At 41.4% G+C, this 25,549-nt stretch overlaps 3 protein-coding genes and 1 long non-coding RNA gene across 5 annotated transcripts; 1 reads left to right on the top strand and 3 right to left on the bottom strand.

Moving 5' to 3' along the window:
- Positions 1-496: 496 nt before the first annotated feature.
- On the bottom strand, positions 497-6,179 carry plk2b (polo-like kinase 2b). Its single transcript, XM_079371770.1, has 14 exons — positions 5,954-6,179; positions 5,747-5,854; positions 5,520-5,636; positions 5,131-5,260; positions 4,750-4,933; positions 4,413-4,611; positions 4,157-4,304; positions 3,826-3,920; positions 3,390-3,522; positions 3,163-3,243; positions 2,726-2,885; positions 2,238-2,367; positions 2,003-2,113; positions 497-1,605 (listed from the first exon to the last, which is right to left on the bottom strand). The coding sequence occupies exons 1-14, from the start codon at positions 6,131-6,133 to the stop codon at positions 1,414-1,416; spliced, it is 1,968 nt and encodes a 655-aa protein (XP_079227896.1). The 5' UTR covers positions 6,134-6,179; the 3' UTR covers positions 497-1,413.
- Positions 6,180-6,919: 740 nt separating this feature from the next.
- Positions 6,920-12,780, bottom strand: LOC306838745 (adenine nucleotide translocase lysine N-methyltransferase). Its single transcript, XM_079367090.1, has 6 exons — positions 12,717-12,780; positions 10,041-10,221; positions 8,906-9,010; positions 8,611-8,751; positions 8,474-8,524; positions 6,920-7,970 (listed from the first exon to the last, which is right to left on the bottom strand). The coding sequence occupies exons 2-6, from the start codon at positions 10,206-10,208 to the stop codon at positions 7,779-7,781; spliced, it is 657 nt and encodes a 218-aa protein (XP_079223216.1). The 5' UTR covers positions 10,209-10,221; positions 12,717-12,780; the 3' UTR covers positions 6,920-7,778.
- Positions 12,781-13,319: 539 nt separating this feature from the next.
- Positions 13,320-25,111, top strand: rab3c (RAB3C, member RAS oncogene family). Of its 2 annotated transcripts, none has more exons than XM_079339215.1 (5): positions 13,320-13,427; positions 15,209-15,433; positions 18,794-18,912; positions 22,206-22,330; positions 22,702-25,111. In XM_079339215.1, exons 1-5 carry the CDS (start codon positions 13,410-13,412, stop codon positions 22,890-22,892), a joined length of 678 nt encoding a protein of 225 aa, XP_079195341.1. In that variant the 5' UTR covers positions 13,320-13,409; the 3' UTR covers positions 22,893-25,111. The 2 variants fall into 2 exon arrangements, with proteins under 2 accessions (XP_079195341.1, XP_079195342.1); XM_079339216.1 differs by lacking the exon at positions 13,320-13,427 and adding an exon at positions 13,800-14,002.
- On the bottom strand, positions 15,444-21,756 carry LOC306821059. Its single transcript, XR_013778744.1, has 3 exons — positions 21,483-21,756; positions 20,068-20,305; positions 15,444-17,490 (listed from the first exon to the last, which is right to left on the bottom strand). It is a non-coding gene; the product is annotated as an uncharacterized lncRNA (long non-coding RNA).
- Positions 25,112-25,549: the final 438 nt, after the last annotated feature.

Raw genomic sequence — 25,549 nt, 5'->3', positions numbered from 1 at the left:
CATGGTTACGATCAGTGAATGGGAAGGGATATCTAAGAATTGTAGACACGCTGTCTAAAAAAACTCTGATGCAATTGCTGACATAGTATAGTCTGCGTCATGGTGGCAGCATGTGACTGTTCAGTATTTATTTCCTACCTGCCTACCTGTTGTTCCGTGCCCTTGTTTGTATGCAAAGTAATGTGGGCCTGTCAGTATGTGTAAGTGTGCGACAAGGCCGGCCACATTGCACTGTCTCTGCCATCTGTCTTGTACCACCGATGAGGAAAGTTTTGAAAAAATAAACAACCTTGTAAACAAGCCATCCATCTCTCTCTCTGCCCTTTTCCTGTTGCAAAATCATTTTTTTAAGATTACATACTTGCTTTGAATTGGACCAGAGCACAGATAAGAGTGTAATTACTTCTGAACACACCGTACAGTGCATGAGCACTGTTTATCACATACGAAACGAGGACATAGCTTACTTTCAGGTTGGGCTTTAGAAATCAGAAATGAGGACACAACATGGGATATTTTTCTTTACAAAATGCTTTTTATTATTAAATAAATAAATACTACACAATAAGTTATGTAGGACAGTTTCTACCAAGGTGGTAATGGCTCTTAAGTGACCCTCAGAGGATCCTTGGTACTGTTTTTTTTTTTTTTTTTTTCCATCATTCTCTCCTCCTGCACCCCCCCCCCACACTCATCATCCCTGTTTCTCAGCTCAATGTGCTGTGTCCATCTGTCAGTAAAGAGAACAAATCACAGTTTTTCAAAGTTAATGTGATGATACACCCATCCCACTCACTCGCTCACACACACACACACACACTCTCTCACACATAAAACACAGCCGGACTTTGCAGCTTCCGCAACCATTAGCAATCATTTCTCTGCACTGCTGAGTGGGCTGTGACATTCACTGTACATCATTTACAGGCTTCCACAGTTTAGCTCTGGTTACACTCAGAGCATCATTGTCTCTATAAAACAGTATCCACAATACTGTACACATGTAAGCTGGTGCCAGCCCAGCATTTGTCTTTGCTTTCCAAACATCGTACTTTTCCCTCCCCTAAAAATATGAGGTTCACATTCGTACCAACATACTCGCTCCAACACGCTCAGTCTTTCTTCTCCTCTTACGATCAACATACAAATCAGCCCTTTAGCATTCGATTTCAATGCGCTACATTTCATTTCCTCATCCACAGAGTCTGTCTGTATTATTTCCCCACTGGCACCTCTGCTGAGTCACGAAGGTGCAACAGAGTCAGAATGTTAATTAACTTTTCACAGGTCCATCCTCTTTTGTCTTTCCAGCGCAGATCCTAGTTCCACTGCAGCACTGCAGCAGCCGAACGTGTAGATCAGTCTTTTTTGTTTTGTTTTTTTTATAAATAGTCCAAACATATGATTGTAGGTTTAGCTGGCTCTCTGCAGAAGCATGTTGAGAGAGTAGACCATGCGTTCTCGGAGGTCGTTTGGGCAGCCCGATGTCAGCAGGGAACTCAGCTTGAAGGTTTTGGAGACACGATCCTCATTGATGTACGTCAGCATGTACTCGTCCCTCTGGCAGCACAGGATAATCTTGGTGTGGTCATGGTAAAAGTTGATCTGTGGAGATGGAAAAGGTTTGTTATTTATCAGGTTTTCTTTGTAGGAATTAGATTTGTGTTTTACTTGATAGTCAAGCCCTGATTCTATTTTGTTTGGAGGTTGAAGATGTTATTTCTTAACACACAAACGTGAGTGTGACCGAAGTGTTTACGTGTATGTTTTTTTTTCATACATTTTAGTGTTCTTTCATGTGATTTTACGGCGTTCATTTTCTTTACAGGTTTTATTTCTTTTTTTTTTTTTTTAGATTTACTGTGCAGCACTTTGGGGAACTTGGGCCAAGCCCACATGAATTCACAAAACACTGAATACTGTGTTATGCATTGCATCTCAACCGTGCTCTTCTGAGCATGCCCAGCAACGGCTGCACTCCTGTTATAGTGCTTTTGTTTACCTGGAAGGTGCCGTCGTTAAAGAGCATCATGAGGGCGCGGTCGGACTTGAGCCACTGCAGCAGGTAGAGTCTGGGCATGTGCGTGTCTGTAGTACTACCCAGGTCCCCACCCTGAGAAAGCAAAGGAGTCACACATCAGGATTAGACAGGCTGCAACATGAAAGATATCATTTCCAATGCTGCAGGGAAAGAAAGACAAAAGACAGAGGTGTGGAGGATTAAGATATTTACTTACATCCATCAGGTTCTCTTCCATGTAGTGGGAAAAGTACTTGAGCACAGTCACCTGGCCCACAAAGTGCTCGGGAACCTCGCAGGTGGGGAAGACGGAGCGCTGACCCAGCTCTGCATAGTAATGGATGGTCCTGCAGAGATACAAAGGAGATCAAGAGTTAATCAAGCATTCAGATAAACAAATGTCCAACAAAAAGAATGCATCTCTTCAACATTTTCTAAACTTTTTTAGACAAACAGATTTCTGCGCATCCTTGAAAAAAGTTCAGGATAGTTCTCAGTTGAATATGAGCACTTTGTTTTTCTGACTTTCTGGCTGAGTGAATCAAAAGTTACAGCAATCCCTTCACTTTGGTACACTTTTCAAACCAACTAACTGGTTCTTCAATGCACTCCAGCGTGCTCAAACAAGCTGCCTCCATTATTTTCTGTGACTAACATATTTCAAACTGAAGGTGGAGTGCTGTGAAAGCTTGAAAAAGTGCCTACTTTCTGTCTGGCAGGAGGCTCATGTGAGTGCCGTTGTTGAAGAGTACTCCCACGGTGTGATCAGACAACTGGTAGCCAAAGCCGTACTTGTTGGAGTAGTCCACCCATTTAGTCACCCATTGAAGACTGCAGCTGTTTGAGCTCTGAGGAATGTCGTCCGCTGCAGGGTGAGAGCACAGAGGACGTTGAGGATTAGAATACAATTACAGGAAGGATTTAAGGATGGCATCAACTGAGTAACCTTGAAGGACCCCTGACTTTGATGAAACACCAATGAGATTAACTAACATCCAAAATTTCCTAAAGCTCCCTTAATTACAAACTGTCTACTTCAGGTTTTATACAGCAACACGGTGCTGGAAGGCAAGTTAAGTAACAAAATCAGGGAGTGCATCTTGTAGAACATGAATCTAAAGTATTGCAACAACTGAACTCACCTTTCGGCATATTCTCCAGGCATCCTCTCAGCACACTTGCAACAGTCTCAGCTACACTTCCTGTTGTGCTGTCTTCTAGGCCTTTAAGAAAAAACAATTAAAAAAAAGGGTCATTTAACTTGTTGCCTGCATCAGCAGTGCATTTTTACATTACATTTTTGTTTTCTATATAAAAACCCATTCATGTAGATGCAGGGCTGCAATCGTGTGTAACAAGGTGAACTTACATTCGCTGCTGCTGCTGCAGCTCCCCAGACTCCCCCTGACGATGAGGCGGATGGTGTCTCGCGTTGTTGGAGACTGGCTCTCTGTTGCCGGGGCGACAGGGTTTTCAGCAGATGGCGGAAGTAGACTTCCATTCTGAGGTGAGAATTAATGACGACAGGACTGAGAAGCTGCGAGTTTAGATCATCTCTTCCTACTATGACTCAGCCGTCACCCACAGATTCATAGTGATTGGCTAAGAGGTTGAAAATAAGTGCTTTACAGTTTGTTCGAAAGCTGTGCTTGTTATAAAGCCAAGTCCTGCATCAGAGTGAGTCACTGTAATCTCTTGCAACATGAAATCTAAAATCAACCTCTTCACTAAGTAGCTTTATGAAAAAAATGTGCCAGCAATATATCCAACGCTGTGGTAGATATTGAGTTTTCTGTTGCTCTTACCTCAGAGATGTTTTTGCTCTGTTGTTGGCTGATCACAGTTCTCTGAAGGTCGTGCTGCAGTTTGTAGATCTCCTCTTCCTCTTTGGTTAATTTATCTGAAAATAAGAAAATGACAGAAGACAAAAAATAATAAGAGCATGGCCTCCTTAAACTGAAGCTAAACTGACATTCAAGCAAAATCTGCTAACATGTTTCATGTGCTTGCAATAAGGTAAAAAAAACATTTTATGATTTCTGCCTCATCAAACTGGTATAAAAAAAAACATTTTGGCTGAGACAAGTCTCTGTACGTTTTGGTACATGAGGGCTTAGAGGCTGATGTAATACTCACTCAGAGTCTCGTAGTATTTGACCTTGTCTCTCTTTCCACCAAACAGTGCGGCGGCAGCTTTCTTGAAAAAGCTCTTGGCTGGACTCGAGACGTGGAAATCTGGTGTTGAATGGCAACAGCTCGCTGGCAGGCGCTCTGGACTGAAGCCCTGCGTGGAGAGAGATAGTAGGTCAGTGTGCAACTGGTGGTTCGAGGGTCACTGGTGTAGTCATCGACGTGACATATACAGAGGAAGGAACAGATGATGGCGTCATACCTGCGTGAAGAAGTCGTGCCTCAGAATGTGGTCCAGGTTGGGTCTATCCTCTGGGACCTTTGCTAGCAAGCTGGCAATCAACTGCTTAGCTTGTGGTGACAGGGAGGAGGGCAGGGAGTAACGCGCCTCTCTTATACACTTATACGTCTCCTTCAGGTTGGTGGTTTCAAACGGCGGCCTGCCCAACAACATAGTGTACCTGTCGAAGACCGGTAGAAGTCAGCCAATGTCACTGAAATGAACTTAAATCTGACAACAACGCCAACTCAACAATAACTAGTATTTACAAAAACCGACATGAATTATTTAATGGTTTATTTAAAGTGTGCTCACTCACATTACACAGCCTAGGGCCCAGATATCTGATTCACAGCCGTGGCCCTGCTTGTTGAGCACCTCGGGGGACAGGTAGTTAGGAGTTCCACAGATCGTCTTCCTCCTGTTTCCTGCTGGCTCCAACTTGGCAGCCAGACCAAAGTCCCCGACCTTCAGCTCCATTGACTCACTAACAAAGAAGTTACCTGCAGGGAAGAGAGGCGATGAAATGATGAGCACTCAATATGAGATCAAAGGCTAAATAATGCACTGATCCTCTTCAGGGTGGATCGAACAAAAGCACGAGGAATAAGTGAGAGTCATTCTCTGTACGGAATGCATCTCGAATATTGTGCACATAATGTCGGTGCAATATGTTGTCACTGCTGCATGGATTCCTTACCAAGCTTCAGGTCTCTGTGAAGGATCTCTTGTTCGTGCAGGTACCTAAGTCCAGAGACAATCTGTCGGAGATAATAACGCACCTCTGGCTCTGTAAGCACTTTGCGAGCCTTCAGGATGTGAGCCAACGACTGCAAAGAGTCAGAAGAGAAAATGATTAAAAGGACTTTTTCCATAAGTGCAAATTTTTTCATACATACAAATGTTTCATCTTTTAAAAAATAAAAAGTATCAACAGCTGAATAACTGTTTAAGAATCATTCTAGCAGAGGAGGAATACCTAGCACCTATATGCTGCCTCATTGACTTTAGGTGCAATGCAGCTGTTATCCAAATTTCCATCACACCTGTAGTGGGGACTTAACTCCCCTGTCAGGGTGTTGTACTTACTTTTCTACTGCAGTATTCCAACAGGATGTAGATGTTCTCCTTGTCCTCAAAATGATGATAAAAGTGCACAATGTGTTTATGGTGCAGAACTTTGTGCAGCTCAATTTCTCTGTCAATCTGTTGGGACAAAGAGAAAAATGGTCACGCTGGTTATTTAAGGTAATTCTGGTAGATGTATCAAGACAAATCTGTGCGCGCAGGCACACACCGCAGCCGCGCGCGCTTACCTTCTCGCGTTGATGAGGTTTGGAGACGCGCGCGTGCGGGATGATTTTGGCTGCATACACTTTGCTGGTGGAAAGGTCGGTCATCTCATAGCACTTCGCAAAACCTCCCTGAAATGAGGAAAACAACGTTATAATGCTGCGTCTTCACGTTAAGTGGTATATCCACAAAAAAACGAGAAGTTGACAGATTCTGTGCGTAAGAGCTACCTTTCCCAAAACTTTCCCCCGACAGTAGCACTTCCCCGTGACGGGATCCGTGATAATCCTGGCCATCTCTGAGGGCGCACTGCGCTCATCCATCTTCTTTCGCCGAGGTTCGCCCGACCTCTGCGTGGACTCACACATACTGCTGCTGTTTTTCTGTGGGGTGTTTCTCTGTACTTCCATGAGAGATGTCTTCTACCGTTTCAGACTCTTCAGAATGAAGAACGGAGCCCGTCCCTGAGTCTTTTATACTCTGGCACCCTCCTCCCCCCCCCCTCCCGCTGTCTGCCGCCCTCTCTCTGACGTCACAGTGTGAAAGGAGCGCATGAGGTCTGAATAATATTGATTACCAATGCGTGTACAGTGGTGTTGATGATGGCACTGACACGATAAACGGAAATAAAACAGTAGAGGTTTACCTATAACTCTTAAAGACGGATTGATTAGATCTGCAGTTTCCATTAAAGACAGTAACAATAATATTCCCCAACATGTTTGTTTGCCTTGTTTTCCCAATATGTTCATGGAATCTGAGCATGCAAACATTTTGGGACAAAATATTGTTAAAAGGTGTTTAAAGTCTGACGCATCTGGACAATAAAGTATCTACAATGCAGAGGTTTAACACTATTTGTATTCCATTCAGGCTCGCCTTCTCCTGTGTGTCTGCACCAAAGTCAGTTTGGGCGACTAGCACCCTCTGGTGGACATATTGGATACCATTTAGGGTGCAAAGCAGTTTATGCCATTGAAACCATGTTAACTCGGTGTATATATTATTTGCAATACATAACTATAAGAAACTGACATGTTGGATTTGAGGAAACGATTAAGTAGTCTGCGAGTATATGAACCTGGCCCATAAACTATAGACGTATTAAAGTCATACACAAATAGCAAAATAATCCAGAATAATAATCCTACAGTCACGTCAGGTACTTGAGTAAGACAGTTCCAGTCATGGAAGATTTGTTTATTTGTGTGTGTGATACAACCAAAAAAACAGTCAAATACACACAATCTGAGTTACACACATAACCACAGTTCTTACACCAAATTACATTTTCTCTACATCTTCTGGGTGATGTGCTTTTCATTTTAAACATGGGGGTTTCTGAGGACATCTTTTAAAGAAAGGCAAAGAAATTCACCCTATGAATGTAACTTATCGACAGCCTCACAAAAGGAACATGGGACACAATGAAGTTAAACAAATATTGGGAGGGAGAGCTGTTTGACATCAAGCTACATTCCAGACAGCAGAGCATGTTGATATTCACATAAATGCTGTGCGCATTATGACAGTGTGTTCTGGCAGTGAAAAGATTGAACATATAGTGCAGCTGGCCTGAGTGATGTCAGTATCATCCTGACATCTTGTCTGGCTTAGTCAGAGTCTTCTCATCCATGTGATGTTCAAAGACATCTTTCAAAAGGACAATCTAAATTTAACCAGCACACATGTTTTTCTCTCCTTCACCTCTCCTTATGTACATTATACTATATACGTTTTAAGTCTAATGCTAATGCTAACTGCACAGGTTTAACTTGTAATTATGTTTACTCTTAGTCACATAGGGGCTGCTAAATCTTGTTTGGGGATTTTTGTATACAGAGGGGAGGGGGGACAGCGGGTGTGTATTGTAACTAATGTCTTGTGTCCTGCCTGTCTGTATACTGCTACTGGATGCCTTGAATGTCCCTCGGGATCAATAAAGTATCTATCTATCTATCTATCTATCTATCTATCTATCTATCTATCTATCTCTGATCAGTGATTCTAACTAAAAAAAAAAAATCACACAAACATTATTACCAGTAGTGCGACTTATTCCACACACACCGTGTTGGTCAACTTCCTCAGGTGTGAGCGCACATGGCTTATGTCATAGGCAAAAGTCTGGTCGAGACCTGAGCCGGCACTGGAGTGATGCAGCCAGTCAGGGAAAGGAAAACGACAGGCAATGACCCAGGCGTCATCAGGAAGCTCTTTCAACAGCTTCTCACCGAGAACCTCCATCTAAAAATCAACCGTAAAAGGTGATTTTGGTTGCTATAAGAAAACAAATACTATGTATTTTTGTCAACACATTTACAAAACTCCTAAACATTTTTTAAAAAATATTTTGCTAGTTGGGTGAGCCAATGTGAAAACGAAGCAGGTAATATTCAGAAGAGTTCCCTGCAAACAAGAGGGCAGCATTCATGACGTTTACAACACAGGACCTGGGACCAGCATGCTCGTCGTGAATATATACTTCTTTTTCTGATTGTCGGTATGTTCGGCAAGCAGGAAGCATTGATATAAAGCAAAAAAAAAAAAACCTCAACAAAATGTCAACAAAGCGTCAGGCTCAGATGATTCGTCTGACACTTCTGCACTGTCCTTTTCACGTCATGTCCTGCCTTCTGACACCCTCCCCTCCTGTCTGACAGGGAAAGTCTACATATGTGGACAAACAACTCATGCTTTAAATGTCTTATACAGCGACAAAAAGTGAACAGAAATGCAAACACACTCACCACTCCTGGAGCAAGAAAAGCTGTCACATTGTTGTATGGAGATAAATCCATCTATGAAAACCCAAACCACATAACGATTTCATCATAAACACTTTCATGAGGCTTGAGAAAGGAAACACATCTTGATAAAGTCTTACCTTCCAGAAGTCTTTTTTCACAAAGGTAGCCTGACTTGAGGGGATTCCTTTCCAGTGCGCCTTGTACCTGGCATAGGACACTAAAATGGAGTTAATCTCAAACCCTGTGCACCGGAAACCAGCGGAAGCGGCTGCATACACCTGCAATTTAAAAAAATGAATCATGTAAAATACAACTACAGCACGCATCAGTAAAAACAAAGCACATGAGCGTTGACTTTCCAGACTTGATTTAAACTAATATATGCTCTCTAGTTTTTGACCACGTGATACGTCACTACTTCCACTCACTAACCAGTCTTCCGTCTCCTGATCCCAGATCTGCTAATCGTCCTGTTCGTCCTTCAAGCAGCTTCATAGTGTTCAGTGTCTGATCTTTACTAGAGGGCAAATAAGGAACCTGGACCACAGTGCAAACATACTGTAATTCAATACATGTGTGATCACATGACAACACTTTCTTCGCTATTAAATCGTCAAATACATGAAAAGGTGGATGCTTATTTTTAAACAGAATTTCAACTGCTCAAATAAACAAATACACTAAACTATTTATCTAGTTTATTGTAGATGAGTGTTGCATTCAACTTTAGAGAGAATTTCACTTGAAGAATTTCACCAGCAAGTTAGTAAAAACATTCAGTCCAGTTTTTATGATAATCCAACCAAACATTACATCAGCAACATCTTTCTTTGTGCAATTTCAAATCAAGCTCTCTACTGTTCACAGCAGTCAGGTGTTCTGAGTGCTGTGACTATAACCTTGAGTCAGATCTCCCACTCACTGTCAGAGGAACTGGTTCACCATATCTGGCTAAATGACACACTCAGCAGGGTTCTCTCTCTCTCTCTATGCTATCGTTCTTCTATACCACTGTGATAAAGAGGGTTTAATCTGTGATCTTCCCTATACCACTGTTCATCCTGCAAGACATGTTTGAAGGGATATACTGTACAGCAGCTGGCAGGATAAAGAAAGCGTCAAGACAATCATTTTATTTAAAAAAAAAAAAGAGAAAAATTATTTTACAAAAGATTTTTTTTTTTTAAATCAAATCTTAAGTTACCAACTTCTGATGATCTTCTCCTGATCATCATCATGTTTTCTTGTTCATCTTGTACTGACAGTGAAAGAAAAATAGGGCTATTATATCACAAAAATGGAGTCCTGCACAATATGTCCTCCACCGTAGACGATTGTGCAGTTCTCCCTCAAGCATAATCACTTTAGAGACTTACCAGTTTCTTCTTTATCCACATTTGTTGTTAGCACGGAGCACTACGCTCCAAAATAATCACATTATTGTTAATGGGCAACTTATGTAATGTCAATGGATTTTGTTTGAAACCAAGATGCAGTTTTTATTTTTGAAAGATAGAAATGAAGCAAAGCAGGCAGGCAAAAAACAGAAAAAGGATATCTCAAGAACCTTGAGGTTCAATGGGATTTTGCGAAAACCAGGCAGAGAAAAGAGGCTCCAGACGCCGTACAGGCCTGTGAACACAACGCCGGTGCAGGCCGACACCAGAGGATGGGCTCTGGTGGTAGGAAGGACGTTGCTGTACTCTTGCAGGATCACCTCTATGGAGTCCTCCATTTCAAACAGTCACCTACAGTACAAGGTACAACATAGCGCAGCTTGATTATGGCAGTATTTATAATTAGGATTATTTTGACTGATACTGAGATCAAGATTACTTGAACAAGATCTGCATCGCATCACGTCACATATCGTAATGATGGTGGGGGAATTGATAAAGTACAGTATCTCAATATTTTGCATGGCAATGTTATATTATATATATCAGCCTCAAGTATCAATATAATTTTATCCCATTAAAAGCAAATGTGTGTGTTTTTTAAAATTGCTTAAAGGGTTTCACAATTCATTTTGAAGAAGTTCCATTGTTAATTAAAAATGTCGTCTATACATGTTTGTGTTCAGTCCAGTTTGATTAGACTGAAATACTGACAGTTCAGAGTGTGAGGTGCATGCAGACTTTTACAGGGTTTTACTTTGACCACACTGTTGGTCAGTCTGTAGGCGTCACTCCTATTGTGTAGAAATAAAAAGACTGAAGTGAGATTTTTTCATACTTCACAAAATAGTTTTTAATTACGTTTAATTTAGTGGTCATAATATGCCATTTAAAAGGTTACATTGTAACCGTAATTGTATGGCCATTCTCAGCCCATTGTGATAATATCGATATCTTGGGGCCTAAACTGTGGACCAAAAAAAGAGCACAAGTCATGCAGAACAATAATCCTAATCTCAATTACTGTATATTGTTTTCATGATCGTGAAAAGCAGAAAATTGTTGAAATTGTAAGGTGCTATCACTACTACTCTGGCCACGTTGAAATCTGCAACTACACCAAAGAAGATTTTGTTGGTACCATAACAGTCAGCATGTACAAGGTCTACTTACAAAATGTGGGTGATAATGGATAAACTTCAGTCACTAATTGGATTAGCTGTCTTTTAACAATTTTCACAGCTTTGATAGTTTCATTGACTTTGACTGCAGTGACTTTTTTTTTACATTAAAACTGATCATTTCAAAGGCTAAAATGTCATATTGAATACACAATACATTCAATCTGAAAAGTTATTTTGTATCACAGCAGACTATCTATAGGTACTTTTGTCAAAATAAGGGTAGTTCAACGTTAATGCACTAAAGAGTTTTTTTTAAGTCGCTATGGTGAAATAAGGTTTGAAGGAACTTTCAGTGTTGACTAACTTTAGCTCGCTTGCTAGCTTTTAGGAGGTTCACTGTCTACAGTCATGAAAAAGTGGGGCCAGAATTATGATAAGCATGGATGAGATTCAGAAAGTTTTCAAAAGAAATAAATGAACGGTTGCCATTTACAAAGTGTTAACTACTTTTAACAGATGCCAAATGAGAACATACTGTATATGCTTTATGTTCGTGTATGTCATTTTTACATTATAATGTAGAACCCACTGGTAATGATTAATGAACATAAACAACCCTCTCAATAAAGCAGCTAACATGGATGCAAGAAAAGGCTGCATTAGTGACAAAGCAAAAGACAACATTTATGGGGGAAAAAAAAAATCGGGGAAAGAGAGAGAAAGTTGGGAAGCAAACCCAGGCCATGAGGGACCAGGACCTCCATACATGGGACGCAAACACTAACCACTAGGCTACCAGCGGCCCAACAAATCAAACATGTTGACTCTGTCCTGTCATTGATCAAGACTATTTACAGGTCAAATATAAAACAGTCACTGCTTACTCACAAGTTAAAAAGCTATGTCATAAAGATACTGAAACATTATATCAGTATATCAGAAAATCTCAAAAAACAAGATTGACTCAAAGGTTTTAGTCAAACGCTTTTTAAGAAACCACATATTTAATGAGTTGCCCTTTCTCGTTCAAAGTCAGTGCTTTTAAGAATTCATTGTTTGGTGTAAAAGCTGCATTAAGGTCTTAAGAGTGAAATCTGTTCAAGAATTTTATACACGAGATGGTTCAAAATACATACTATAATCAGCATTCATTGTATGCTAAAAATAGTTTGGTGTTTGTCATCTAGTTTCTGCCCATGATAAAAATAACTAAAGAGTGTCCCTTTGTAAACAGAAATAGCTCACTTGAGTAAAGACCAATGCAGCAACACTTATTTGATGTCTGCAGGTTTTGCTCTGTTAATCATGAACCACAGGGAAGCCTTTGAGAGCAGCCAGGAACCAAATATAACCAGAGCACCTTTACCAACAGCAGGGGGTGCCACTGTGGCCTTTATCATTCAGAAACCTCTAGAAAAGTTTTGTTTACCACGATGAGGTCATGAATTTACAAACAGCACGGTTTGTGAAAGGACAGCAAGTCTCACTCAAGGAACACAAAGCAACAACCCTCACAGGACTATTCCAGAGAAACACGTACAAAAAAAAAACAGATCTCAGAATTCCTGAATTTTTGCAATTGCAAATAATTTATAATCCCTGATAGTACACCTGCTTATGAGACAGGTTATGGAAAATAATGGCACGGCTTACGTACATTTATAAAGTTACAACTCGAAAACATGTAGATGAGTAGAGACAGACAGTGATTTCTCAGCCTACCTGACCCCGCCCCTCTGCTCTGCATCTGCGCGCTGAGTCTGCAGATCATCCAGTCAAAGGGCGATGTGTCACACCACAGCCCGCCCTGTCACTTCATACTCAGCCTATCAGATGCATGCTACTCTGGTTACTGACTGATACTCGTCATGCCTAGAAATGAATCAAATCTGTAGTCCACGCTTATATAAGGTCTGTTGTGTCTAATACTGTGCTGTTTGCTGCATGGTGGACTATCATACATTATGTCGGCCTCTAGTGTTAGTCAGAGAAAAGAAGATGGTTATTAAAATAATACACTGATGTTGTGAAAATACTGGTCCTCACTCACCTATACAAAACGCTACATGTCTACTTTTGTGTATTTTAAATTGATCATGCATGTATTATAATCCGCCTAATAGAGGGGCTGATTTGATTACAATTGCAAATTGAAGATGCTCATTTGTTTGCACTTGCACTTCCATTGAAAGGCCCACAGCAATGATCAGCACTCAGGCCTCTCTTATTTGCACAGGCGTTTGTTCTGCGAAGCAGGGCTTGCTGCATGGGCGGGGGGACGGCGGAGAGAGCGTCCAAGAGTGACGCAAAAGAAGAGGCCATTATATTTGCTTCCAGTAAAAATGCTTCCAGCTGGGAGTTTATTGTAGCGATAAGGGCGGGTTTGAATACAAGTGCATTTAGTTGAGACCTAAAATGGACCTGTATGGGAAGGTAAGATGCATGATTTTACACCATGAAAAACAAACAAGCGAGGGAGCAGTGACAGACTTTATAGGTCTGCAATTGTATTCTAACATTTGTCTTTCTTTTGCATGAATCAAAACGAAGGTAGACAATATCTCGAGTTCTTTTCCCTAAAACCCACAGATGTTATTCCTGCCTTTCCACAGCTGTGAAGCGCTGCATGCTGAGTAATGTAGTCAAATAGCTACTTTTTAAACCAACACCAGCATCAGCGCTGATCAGCCGCAAAAAACTACACTCCCCATGTTTTCGGCCCCCAAAAACCAGGCTCGCGCTGACGTCAGAGCACGCGAACCAAACGCACTTTTCCCTTTATGCTCGTGCTCGTCTCACGCGAGTCAGCCTCGTCAGCGCAGGGGCGCGTGCCACATCTGAAGCGGAGGGGACAGCTCCCAGGTGCTGAAACTGCTCGGCGCTCCAAAGAGAAAAGAGAGAGACGCGGAGGGGGGAAGAGAATCAACGCCTGAATCTGACATTTATATAAAACGCGTATTCTGCAAAACACGGGCACATACAGATAGAGCTCCAGGCCTTCAAAACAGGTTTGTTCACGTAATGTCCTCAACGCATTGAGGTAGTTTCATTTATTAACAGCAGGCTAATATGGAAGAATTCCATTCAATGGTTAAAAAAATGACCTCCTGCCCAGAGTAGCTAGGTTGATATTAGCTGGCATGCAGCTCCCTCTGTCATTTTATCGAGTAATTTCCGGTTATATCCAATGCTTTTATCTCCGTTTGTGTGAATGCCAGCATTGCAATGATCTTTCAAAGCGGTGTCCTTGCAAATACTGCCTCGGTTGTGTGTTTTTATTTCATGCACGGAAGCGAAACCCGGTGCAGGATGAAGGTCCAGCATCTTTTCTAAAAGGAACGGTTGATAGGAGAGACTGGGTGTCCGTGTTTGGCTCTTAGGCGCAGTGGCTTTGTCAAAACATTCACCTTGGAGCAAAGATGACTCTGCGCTTGTCATTTTGCTCCCAGTCCTCATGTCTTCTTTGGTCTCTGACTGCTGACAGCTTGCACAGAGATCCTGTGTATAGATGCATTACTTGAGTTAAAAAAAAATGTATTTAAAAATTTCTTGACACAATATGGAAGCAAAGCAGCTTATAAATTGAAGATTAAAGGGCTTCAACGATTTATAATCAGAAAACAGAAGCATGACAGCAGCAAAAAGAAATTGTTTTAAGACTGAAACAAAATACATTTGCCGTTTTTTTATGAGCTCTCTTTGAGAAAAAACATCTGAATATTTTACAGTTTATACAATGACAGAGTCACAGTAGTATCCATAAGCTTGACACCACCATTACCAATCTCTGTAGTTGAATAATTTTAATGATTTTGCATAAAAAACCTCTTGTTTAGAGAAGGCAAGCTCAGCATTTTAAAACCCTGCTTATCTGATACTCATCAATACAACAGCTTGCTGTGTTGGTCATGCTGGTTTGCCTGACACAGCCGTCTGTCACCTCTGATCTGTGTGGCCTCTAGTACAACTAGCATTCACTCTTTGTGCAACATCAGGCTCTAATGCTGCTTTGTAGTCACTGGTCCGGGGAAGTTCACCACTTTGAAGTTACAGTTCAAAAAACTAGTGAGAGAGAACTAAATAAAATGTGTTTCTCATTGGTCCACATCTCCTGTGCGTCACCGTTCTGAGAAGCTTCACACTAACTCAAGGTGAAGCGCTTTCTGCAATCTGTTCAGCATCTCTCTTTGTGGGCTTTTTTTTTTTTTTTACAGATGGCTGCCACCCAGGATGTGAAAGGGAAGGGAGAGGGAGGGGACCAAAACTTTGACTACATGTTCAAGCTGCTGATCATCGGCAACAGCAGCGTGGGCAAGACGTCTTTCCTGTTCCGCTACGCAGATGACGCCTTCACCTCGGCCTTCGTCAGCACGGTGGGCATCGACTTCAAAGTGAAGACCGTGTACAAGAACGACAAAAGGATCAAGCTGCAGATCTGGGTATGAAATATTCAAATAAAGCATTAAACATTTAGAAGAGAGCCACAAAATGTTTGATTCTTGACCCAAACCAGATGAAAATAGATGGAAAAAAGGTACCACAGATTCTATTTCTGCCCACCTTGCACCTAATGCTTATTACTCCGTTTTTTCTTCATTATTCCTTCCATTTTCAAAGCTAAACTCAGAATATGATTTATCTATAATCCATATTTGGAAAGTTTCCAGGTTATAAAATAGAACGGGTGATAGTTATTTCTTTCATTAGGATTATTTTTTTTCTATGCAATCCTAGCACACTAGTATTTATGACTAATTCAAATCGAGAGCATTTGATTTGAAACCCACTCATTGTCTGGAAGAAACGTGTTTCATGTTGTCCTCTAAGGTCTCCTGGAGGACTATCAAAGCTCCAAGGGGGAAGGGGCTCTTCAGAGATGCCCTCCCCCCTCGTCCCTCCTGCTCTTACAGTCTTTGTGTTCCCGCTTAGTGACTCCTGTTTCCATAAGGCTGTCAATCATTGCCCAGATCCCACCTTCTCGTGACCTCTGCCCATATCTCTCTGCTGATCAATACAATTCAAGGACTGTGACAGGCTGTTAGACAAAAAAAAAAGTCCTGCATGCATGGCATCCTCTATGTGCATTCATTCAATTCAAGTCAGGGGTTACATGCTGTCAGGACTGATCGTGCTTACTTTATATGCTTGGACATACTTTGCTTTTCATGTCTGGTTTCAGGTGGGCTTTGCACTCGAAGTATAGAATGAACAAACAGAGCTAACGCTACTCCTTTCACCAATTTTGCGTTGTACAATAAAGACTAACAAAATAAAGTGTAATGTTATTACAAGGGATCATGCAGGTGGACAACAATTATTAAAAATGTTGCCCTTTAAGTCACATGTAACGCCATCCAGCTAAGTCCTTTTATAATAATACCCTTTACATATCAGCTCATCAATTCACAACAGAGTATGTTCGTTTCTTCGTTCCTTATTCTGAAAAACATGTGGCACATCAGCTGTGTGCGTTATTTGCATAAAACTCGAGGAAAGGCAGATATGTGTTGTCTTGCGTTAACACCAGGATGTAAGAATGGAGGCAGATGGAAGTCTCAAATTTCCTGACAGGAGACTAGTAAGTGTTACTTTGGCACACGGCGGGGAGGGAACACAGAAGCAACACCTCTCATTGAATGTGTGGGAAACTGAAGATTGTCTGAGGGTGGTTTAATTAGGAGTTCATCGGATCTGTTGAAGCATCCTGTAATACCTCGGAGACAGTGAGGGGACTGATACGTAAGCCCTCCTCTTGTTACTTTCCATCCACTCATTCTCATTGTTCCTTCACTAAATGTCAGCTCTCCTTCAGAGGTTTTGCGCTCCCTTGTCATAATAGTTGTCACTTGCAGCAATTAGCCATCCGCCAGACAATTAATGTTTGCTTATCAAAGAAATAGACAAAGAAGAAGCGGCCCAGCAGGATGTGAAAGCTTGATTTGAACAGTCGAATGAGGGGCTAATAGGACTAAAGTGTTTTTTATCATTAGCAAAGCTGAGCACATTCAGAGGGAAAAGGACCACTATGGTGTCCGCATAATTGGCCTGTCCTTCTTTAATTGGGCTCAAAGTGCTGAGATCTGCAGTACTGTAAGCGGCCATTTAACGAGATGGCTGTTGGTCTAATGTCACTGAGGTCGTCACAAAACAAATCTGTTGAGAGATGAAAGCAGAAAAATGAATTTCAGAAGCATCCCCATTATGGTATTAAGTTGAACTGAATGAAACCAAGCGTCGCCGAGAAGAACTTGGTGAAAACATTGAATCACTTTCCTGAATGAAGAGGAGTTCAGGCGACTGTCAGCCTGCGCTCACTACAGCTCCACTCAAAGTAATCAGCCGCTTCTTGGATTGATTTCTGTAGGGCTGCGGACCACGAGCAAAGCGTTTCGAGGAGCTCAGATTCACGGGACTCAGCATCTTATTTTCTGTCCCGCTCCGCCTTTTTAACAGGAAAATCGGCTGGAAACGCAGAGGTCATTGTCGGGCACTCGAGCTGAAATCAATAGGATAATGACGTCTAAGAATACATTCACAAACACAAAAAAGAGCTGCAGAATACTTTTAGAATTGGTGTCATGACTCCGTGCAAGCTAAAAACGTTCAGAATTTTGCCCTACAATGGACGCTTCCATCCTCTGACATAACATTTAAAATGGAGCCTTTTATCTGCAATTCTAGAGTTACTGTAACGCGACAAAAGGTGCTATTTCTGGTGTGTGTGTGGACGCTCTGCAGAATGTGAGCTCTATCTCTGTGGTGTGAAGGTCAGAGCTGTCCCCTGGCTATAACACACAGCACACTGTTGCAGCCATGTGCACAATGACGGGAGGCACAGCCACCGTGGCAAATACAAATCCTGTGCCGCCTGTCGGGGCTTCTGTTTAACGAGATCCAAGTGGAGCAGCCAGAAGTCGTCCATCATGGTCCACGGAACACATGTGAACACACACTTGTTGTGGGTGGGAAATCAGCGCAGAAAAACATGCGGCACAAACAGGAGGCTTGTTGTTTGGAGTTTATTGTTACATAACTTATCATTGAACAAACAAATCTACGCATCCGTTTACCACCGCAGAGGAAGAGAAAGAACACGGACGCATCCCCTCCTTCCTTTTTATGGACAGACTCCCTACAGAAGAGCTTCATCTGTCTGTTTCAGACCTTATTAGCATTTTCATTGACATCTCGTAGCAAAGAGCTGCAGCGTGCGCTTGTTTCCAGGGTAATCTGTGTACAATGAACCACTCCTCGAATGCTGTGTAATCACTCCCTCGCTGTGCCTTTGAGCAATTCGTTCAACCTTATCATAAACCAGCAAGCAGTCTCTCCACGTTTGTAGCATTTCAGCCTCTATTTTTAGCCCTTTTTTTTTTTTTACCTCAGAACAGAATGCTCTGAATCCTGCTCCACTGACTGTCCAACACAGCCGAGTGATGATTTTATTGAGGAGAGGAAACGATCAATCACTCCAGCCTTAACTGAATTGCTGTTTTTGGCATCTTATCAATGCAAAGCCAGTGAGGCAATTAGCATAATGATTGTTTCCACATCATGAACACGACAAACATTGCCTCAAGTAGATGTAGAAATGTAGCTAACGCTCTAAACTATGCTCACATTTGAATCAAAGAATATCTTAGTGTGTATAAATAGCTGCAGATTAATAATGCACGCCGCTCATTTACCATTTCTGACTTGCATATATGTGCTGTGCAGCTGCAGGGTCATGTCCATGTTTCCGAGCCTGACAGTGTAAATATCAATCAGCCGGCTAACATCATGTCGTCTGTTTGTAGGACACAGCAGGCCAGGAGCGCTACAGGACCATCACCACTGCTTACTACCGCGGGGCCATGGGCTTCATCCTAATGTACGACATCACCAACGAGGAGTCCTTCGGCGCTGTGCAGGACTGGTGAGTCTTTGCAGACACTTTTTTTTTTTTTTTTAGTTTTGGTCTGTTTTTGATTTCTTCTCTTATCCTGTTTCCTTCTGATTTTATTGTCACGGAGACAGGCCTTCCTGTGCTTCCTTGTAATTAAATCACTAGATATCCAGCTCGCTTGATATTGAGCATACCCGTCCTCTGTCTCATATTTGGCAGTCTTGTTGTGTGATTGTGGGTCTTTGTCCGACTTGGAGGTCATTCCTGAGTCACGTAACCATCTGCAGGCTGGACGGCAACTCTGAGCCAAACCCAAATGTCACTGATTTATGATGAGGCATTGACGTCTAACCCAGGACTTGGAAGATGGCGTTCAGTTGGCAGTGGAAACCAGGTTTCTGGGTTAGGATTCTTGATTAAGAAATAACAAAAATATTGTCCTGCTGGCATGAACGGCACAGCTCTGTAGAGTTTCAGTCCTGCAGTTAGACATTAAATGTGTGCTTTTATTCCTCCTCACACAGACTCTCTGCAGATGTTGTGGTGAGAAACTGTCATCTTACATTTTATTTACACCCCGCTGTCCTGCGGTTATCGCTCTCTGCCAGGCTGCAGAGATTACAGAGCGCAGAATGAGCATTTTTGAGAGAAAGACTTGTGAATCATCATGGCTTTTATTCCCTTGATGTTACTTTTCCATCAGCTGCGAGTAAATGATGATAGGACTCACATTGCTATAGATGGTGATATTTCTGCAGTTGACGTATCACCTACATGCCCTATTTAGCCCTATGACAATCTCTATTAAGGCCAGTGTCTGCTTGGCTGTTATTGTTTAGCTAGCAGCAGTTCACAGCTCCTTTAGCAGCAGCTGTCATGGTGAAAATAGCTACCTTTAGCCTGAGTGAAAACACATTCACAGTTATTAGCTGGGCTATTGTTGAAATTAAAAGCATGCTTCATGTTCAAATGTTCCGTTAGCAGCCTGACTTGTATTGAAATAAATGCCCCACTAAAGGAACGAGGCTTTCTTGTAAAGAGAGGTCAGAGCCAGACACACCTATTATTCTTTTACAGCCCGTCTGACATTTTGATGGACGACTGCAGTCTGAGCACTGTCTGTGAGGGGTTTCGTAATTAATCGACCAAAGTGTGTCACTGGCAGAGACTATCCTGAGGACTTACCTGTGAGTTTACCAACCAGACAGAGCACGGATCAGCCAATGAGAGCAGAGAGTGCTGGGTTTTTTCAACCGTCATATAAACAGATATATTCCTTTCTGCCTTTGCCACAGGCTTAAATCCCACTTTCTCTTTCCCTTGTTCCTTGTGACAAGGTTGTTGAAAAAAGAGGTAGTTGCCATGGCAATGGCTCCTTCTCCGACTGTGGCTGAATTAAGCCTGTGACGTGCTCATTTCCTGCCTGTGACAGAGACGGGATGAAGAAATATAGAAATGCTGACATAAAATCTTGGACTTTGAGTTTTGAAGATAAATCTTTGCAGAAGACGTTTTATTGCAGCAACCCAAAGAGGAAATTAAATATGCTTTTCCCTCAAAGCCTTTTCTTTGTTACGCTGGTAGACTTGATACAAACACCGTTGTCTTTTTGTCACTGAACATGGTCAGCAGTTGAATTTAAACTGACCCACATATGAACCACTACAACAAGTCTGAACTGGACAGAGAGGAGGAGGAGTGCCAGCATCATGCTGCTCTCGCTCTCTCCTCTTCATCATTGTTTCTTCCTGTCTGTCTTACTAGCTCTCTCTTTCTACCGTGTTCAGCCTGTGGTATGTAAGCTGCCCTACTTTTAGTCAAACTGCTACACCACAGGAGATATTTTTGTTCCCTAAAATCCCCCTCCATATATGTTTGGAGGTTGGAGCAGTGCAGGCACCATCATCTCTGCTGGGCAGTAACTTTCCTGCGCAGTAGATATGGATGTTAAAGCTGTTGTCATGCAGGAACATTTGACATGAATCACCTTTCTTATAAGCAGAACAGTTTGTATGTTTCAGGAAATATCTAAATCTACAGCATATGATAATCAGATTGTCCTGTCTGAAAGATAACTATTATAAACCCATCGCAAATAGTTGTCCTTATTTGAAGTTTTAAATATCTGTAATCAACATGTTTCATCCTTGCACAAAACAAACGTATAACCCTTAGAGGTGTGAAGTTAAAGAAGAAAATGATCCCGCTACTGCCCACTCACGACTTGAACTGTGCTTTCACTCTCTTTCTGACTTTAAGGGCCCCAGTGACCAAACACAGGCTATCTTAATGATGGCTGTAGGAACTAAGACAGAGCTCAAACAATCATCCACCCACAGTGAACATTAGCAGCTTTTCTGTGAATTTGGTCATTAGGATGAAAAAACGTTCAATGATTTTTTTTTGTTGTTGTTTTTTTAAATAGAGTAACAAAGGTAATTGATCTCAACATTTTAATCCAAGTCACCAATCAGATGAAACAAAAGCTAATTGCCGTCAAAAAAACAAATGCACATGTAGGATTAAAGTTATGAAATCAGAGCAAATGAAGCATGAACTTATTAAATTCTACTTAAGCTTCTTAAACAGAGGAAACTTACCTTTTTTTAAGCACACAGTAAAAACTATCAGGAGTGAGGAGGCATTCACATGAAGCCAGCCAGCTCCATTGTTCCCAAACTGAGAGTCTACAGCAGGTGAGCCAGCTACCCTTAATGGCTCTGAAGCTCCGCCCATCCAGGAAACACAGAGCCAGGTAGAGGAGAGTCAGAGATCGAGTGGGGACATGAGTTCCTGTTTGATCATTAAAGTTATTTATGAAAATATCGAGGCTACATACATTAGCTTCTGATTGTTTTAACTCCTATGTCACAGTGTCTCTCATTTGTGATCAAACATCCTTGTGGTTTTTAGAATTGCTTTTTTGTCCATCTTCTGTATTTGCCTCGGTATCATTATGAAGGTGTGATATGTATCTATATGTTTAATGACTGAATTCAACTTAAGTTTGCATTTTGAACGCTACAATCAAGCAGCAGACCAAGAAGTGTAAATATTAACCTACATCTTCAGGACAAAGCTGTTGACCCACTTTTTCTCTGCCTCCATCAATGACTCAAACATTACATGGTGCAAACAAAAGATTATGTAATGACATGTTCATGACCGGTCCAAATGGGCGAACACACTTTACCACATGTCCTTCTTGTCTGCCATCTTTTGTGTTCATTTCCGGGGGACCCATCTAATCATAGCTGCACAAAAAAACACAACAACAGCGGCTATTTAACGGTGAGTTTTCTTGTTTTTGTGATGGTGTGCAGGTCAACCCAGATAAAGACCTACTCATGGGATAATGCACAAGTGGTGCTGGCTGGAAATAAATGTGATATGGACGATGAGAGAGTGGTGTCAGTGGATAGTGGCAGACTGCTGGCAGAACAGTTGGGTAAGTCTCACGAAGACATTCACCCCGTGTATGTTATCTGCATTGGCGTGTATCATCATAACACTGTTATGAAACACAATTGAGAAATAGAGGACAAGCATTCACAGTCTTATCACAAAATATTTAACCGTCAAACATTTAAAAATCGTGTCTTTCATGGCATTGACTAACGAACTATAATGATTGAAATGTTAGGAGTATTTAACTTTTTGTGCTTTTCAGTACGAGTGGCTGCTTGTCCATCTTCTCTTGCTGCCGGTATTCGATTAGCCTTAACCTTTATGATTGTACATAATCTCCACCCTCCTTCTATGACATACAGTTCAGCCTTTTTTGACTTTTTTTTTTTTTCCGCTCATTCTCCGCCCAAGGTTTTGAATTCTTCGAGACCAGCGCCAAGGACAACATCAACGTAAAGCAGACCTTTGAACGCCTCGTCGACCTAATTTGCGACAAGATGTCCGAGAGCTTGGACAGCGATCCGGCCGTCACTACGGGAGCCCCCACTGCCAAACTCACAGACAGCGCTCCACCACTGCAGCAGCCCGGATGCAACTGTTAGTGACCGACGTGAGGGGAATCAAAGAGAGGGCAGTGCAGGTCCTGTAAGGTGTCAGAGCGTGCAGAGTTTTTGTTTCTCCCTCAGCGTTATCACTCCTGCTAGTGCTGCCTCCCCTGGACTACAGTTCAAACCCAGTTTAGTAGTAGAATTACAAAATGCTGTCATTATCTCTCAATCACCTTATATCAAGAGCAAATAACCAGACAAACAATCATAGCTGTGTCAAATGTGTAACACGACAGGATACTACAGCATAGAGACACCATATTCCCATTCTTCAGCTCATTCAGTTATAATCTGAGTGTGACCGATCAGGCCATAATCAGGTGTACAGATAAACCTTTAGACCCTGAGAATCTTTAGGACCTAGAGTACTAATAAAATGAGGGATAGAGTGAGTGCTTTAATAGTTCTTATTTTTTGTACAGTATGTATTTTACTTTTATAGGATTACTTTTTCTCCTAATGCTGCCAAATCTATGATTTTGTGCACTAAAGGATGTAGCGGCTTTCTTTTGCGTCCAGAGTGTGTGGCTGTTGTGTGTGTCTGTGCAGTATGTGGGTGCATGAGTTTTAATTCTGAGTGTGACTTTTGTCATCAAAAAAAAAAAAAAAAAAATCTTCTACCTTGGATAAAAAAAAGTGGCCTTTTAGCATCTCCAACACGGCCTCTGTAGGTTCCTCTGTCATGCTTTCTTTGGGAATGAATCCAGTGTGTTATAATGTTGATGTGAGTAGTACTCCACAGTTTGCCGTCTGTACATGTAGAAGTGTGATTTCTCGATTAGTGTATCTGTAAATCTTCAAAGAAAATATTTCTATGTGCTTTGCCTCTAAGATGACCCTTTATAGTTTGATGCGATGAGCATGCTTAGGAAAACTCAATCATAAGTACTGTTTTGTCTTCAGATAGAATCAAACTATGATAGTGACTATCCAACAATTTTTAAATAAGAGTCTCACACTGATAAGGCACAGAAGAGTCTATAATAATCTACTGATCAGCTCTGGCATGGAATAAACAGCCATATATTAATCACATTGCTTAACTTTTGAGTCTGCATGCTAAATGTCATGTTTATGTGCTGAAAGTGTGTCCCTACTTCAAGAAAATACATTACAGATGTACAGCTGGAAACAGCTGGCATAAACAGCACAGTAGAGCTCATAATAAGAACTTTAATCCGTAAAGTATAAAAGTTGTAGTTTATTTTCAAATGCCTCTCAGTTGTGCATCTCAACTTGAAAAAAAAAAAAAAAAACACACACATATGTGCCAAAACATCATCGTTCCTTTAGCATTGTTGGTTGTTTGTTGCATAGTCGAAAAAAATCCCCCAAACATTGCATGAAGTCAACCCTGACTTATCCATGTAGATTTCTATAATAAGATGTATATATCTATAAATATATATCTCACTCTGTGTTACAGAATTAGAAGCATTGTCACAGCACTCGCTGTGACATGCAATGGGCCAATAAGTGCAATATTTTATGAATGAAACCCTGTACATAGTTTCTCCTGTCCTCTATGGTGTGTTTGAGCGACAGTATGGTCAGAATGGCTGATGTACAATCTGGTTGAAAAAAAAAAAAAAGTGTGTGTGTGTTGTTTAACTGCAGCCACTGAATGTGAGACTGTGTGTGTGTGTGTGTGTGTGTGTGTGTGTGTGTGTGTGTGTGTGTGTGTGTACCTGCCATATTGACCAGATAAATGACGTGATATCGTGTATTGTTTGTGGATACCTTTTGTACAAATATATTCACGTACTATATGCTGTTCTGCTAAGTGTTGAGTGTTGGTTAAAGTTGTGTTTTCATGTCAAAATGCAGTGTTATTGTGAGCGATAGTCAGGGAGGTAAACTTAGTCCATGCCATATGCCATACTGTAGTAACACCAAGAAAAAGGATACACTTACAAGCCCCTGTGCATCTGTGTGTACACATGCCCTGTGTGTGTACATGTGTATGTGTGTGATATATCATTGAAATGCTAATAGCCATGAAATGAGTCATTCTACTGATCTCCAGCCAAGATTAATTAAATAGAGGAAATGTTATGTGGCAATTTGGTGCCCAAAAAAGATACTCTGGGTCACTCTCATTTTAGATCAGTATGACTTTAACTATAACGGAATATATTTGTTTCTTGGAGTGCAAGCAAAGTAAGAAATATGTTTTTGAGATTATAGGAAATAAATTAAATTATATCACTGAGTCTCTGTGTTTCATTTGTCTCTCATTCTGCTGTCCTCTGCTCTATGTAGTCTTTAGTAAGCAGCAGAAGCCTTGCTGTATTACTGGACAGTGTGCGCCACCCAGTGTTTGAGCACTGCAACTGCAGCATCGTGTCATGATCTAAAAACGACTTTTTAGTGTTGACTGACATTTTCTTATAAGCAGTCGATACAAATATCTTTGCCTGGAAGTTTTCTTCATGTGACGCAATATGACGCTTTTTGCATCACATGAAGAAAACTTTCAAGCAAAGAAAAACACATTTTTCTCGTCTCAGGGCAAAATGAGGGCTGGATTCATGACCATTCAACACTACTACCATGTTTCTAATGATACACAGCTTCATGCAAATGGGTGAAGTATCCCTTTAAAGAGTGTTCAGCTGCTTATATTTTCCTGAAGTTGTATTGTAGGACCT

Source organism: Symphodus melops (genome assembly GCF_947650265.1).
Source record: "Symphodus melops genome assembly, chromosome: 1".
NCBI lineage: Eukaryota > Metazoa > Chordata > Actinopteri > Labriformes > Labridae > Symphodus > Symphodus melops.
Note: the sequence above shows the minus strand (reverse complement) of the source record. Positions and strands in the feature narration are given on the sequence as shown.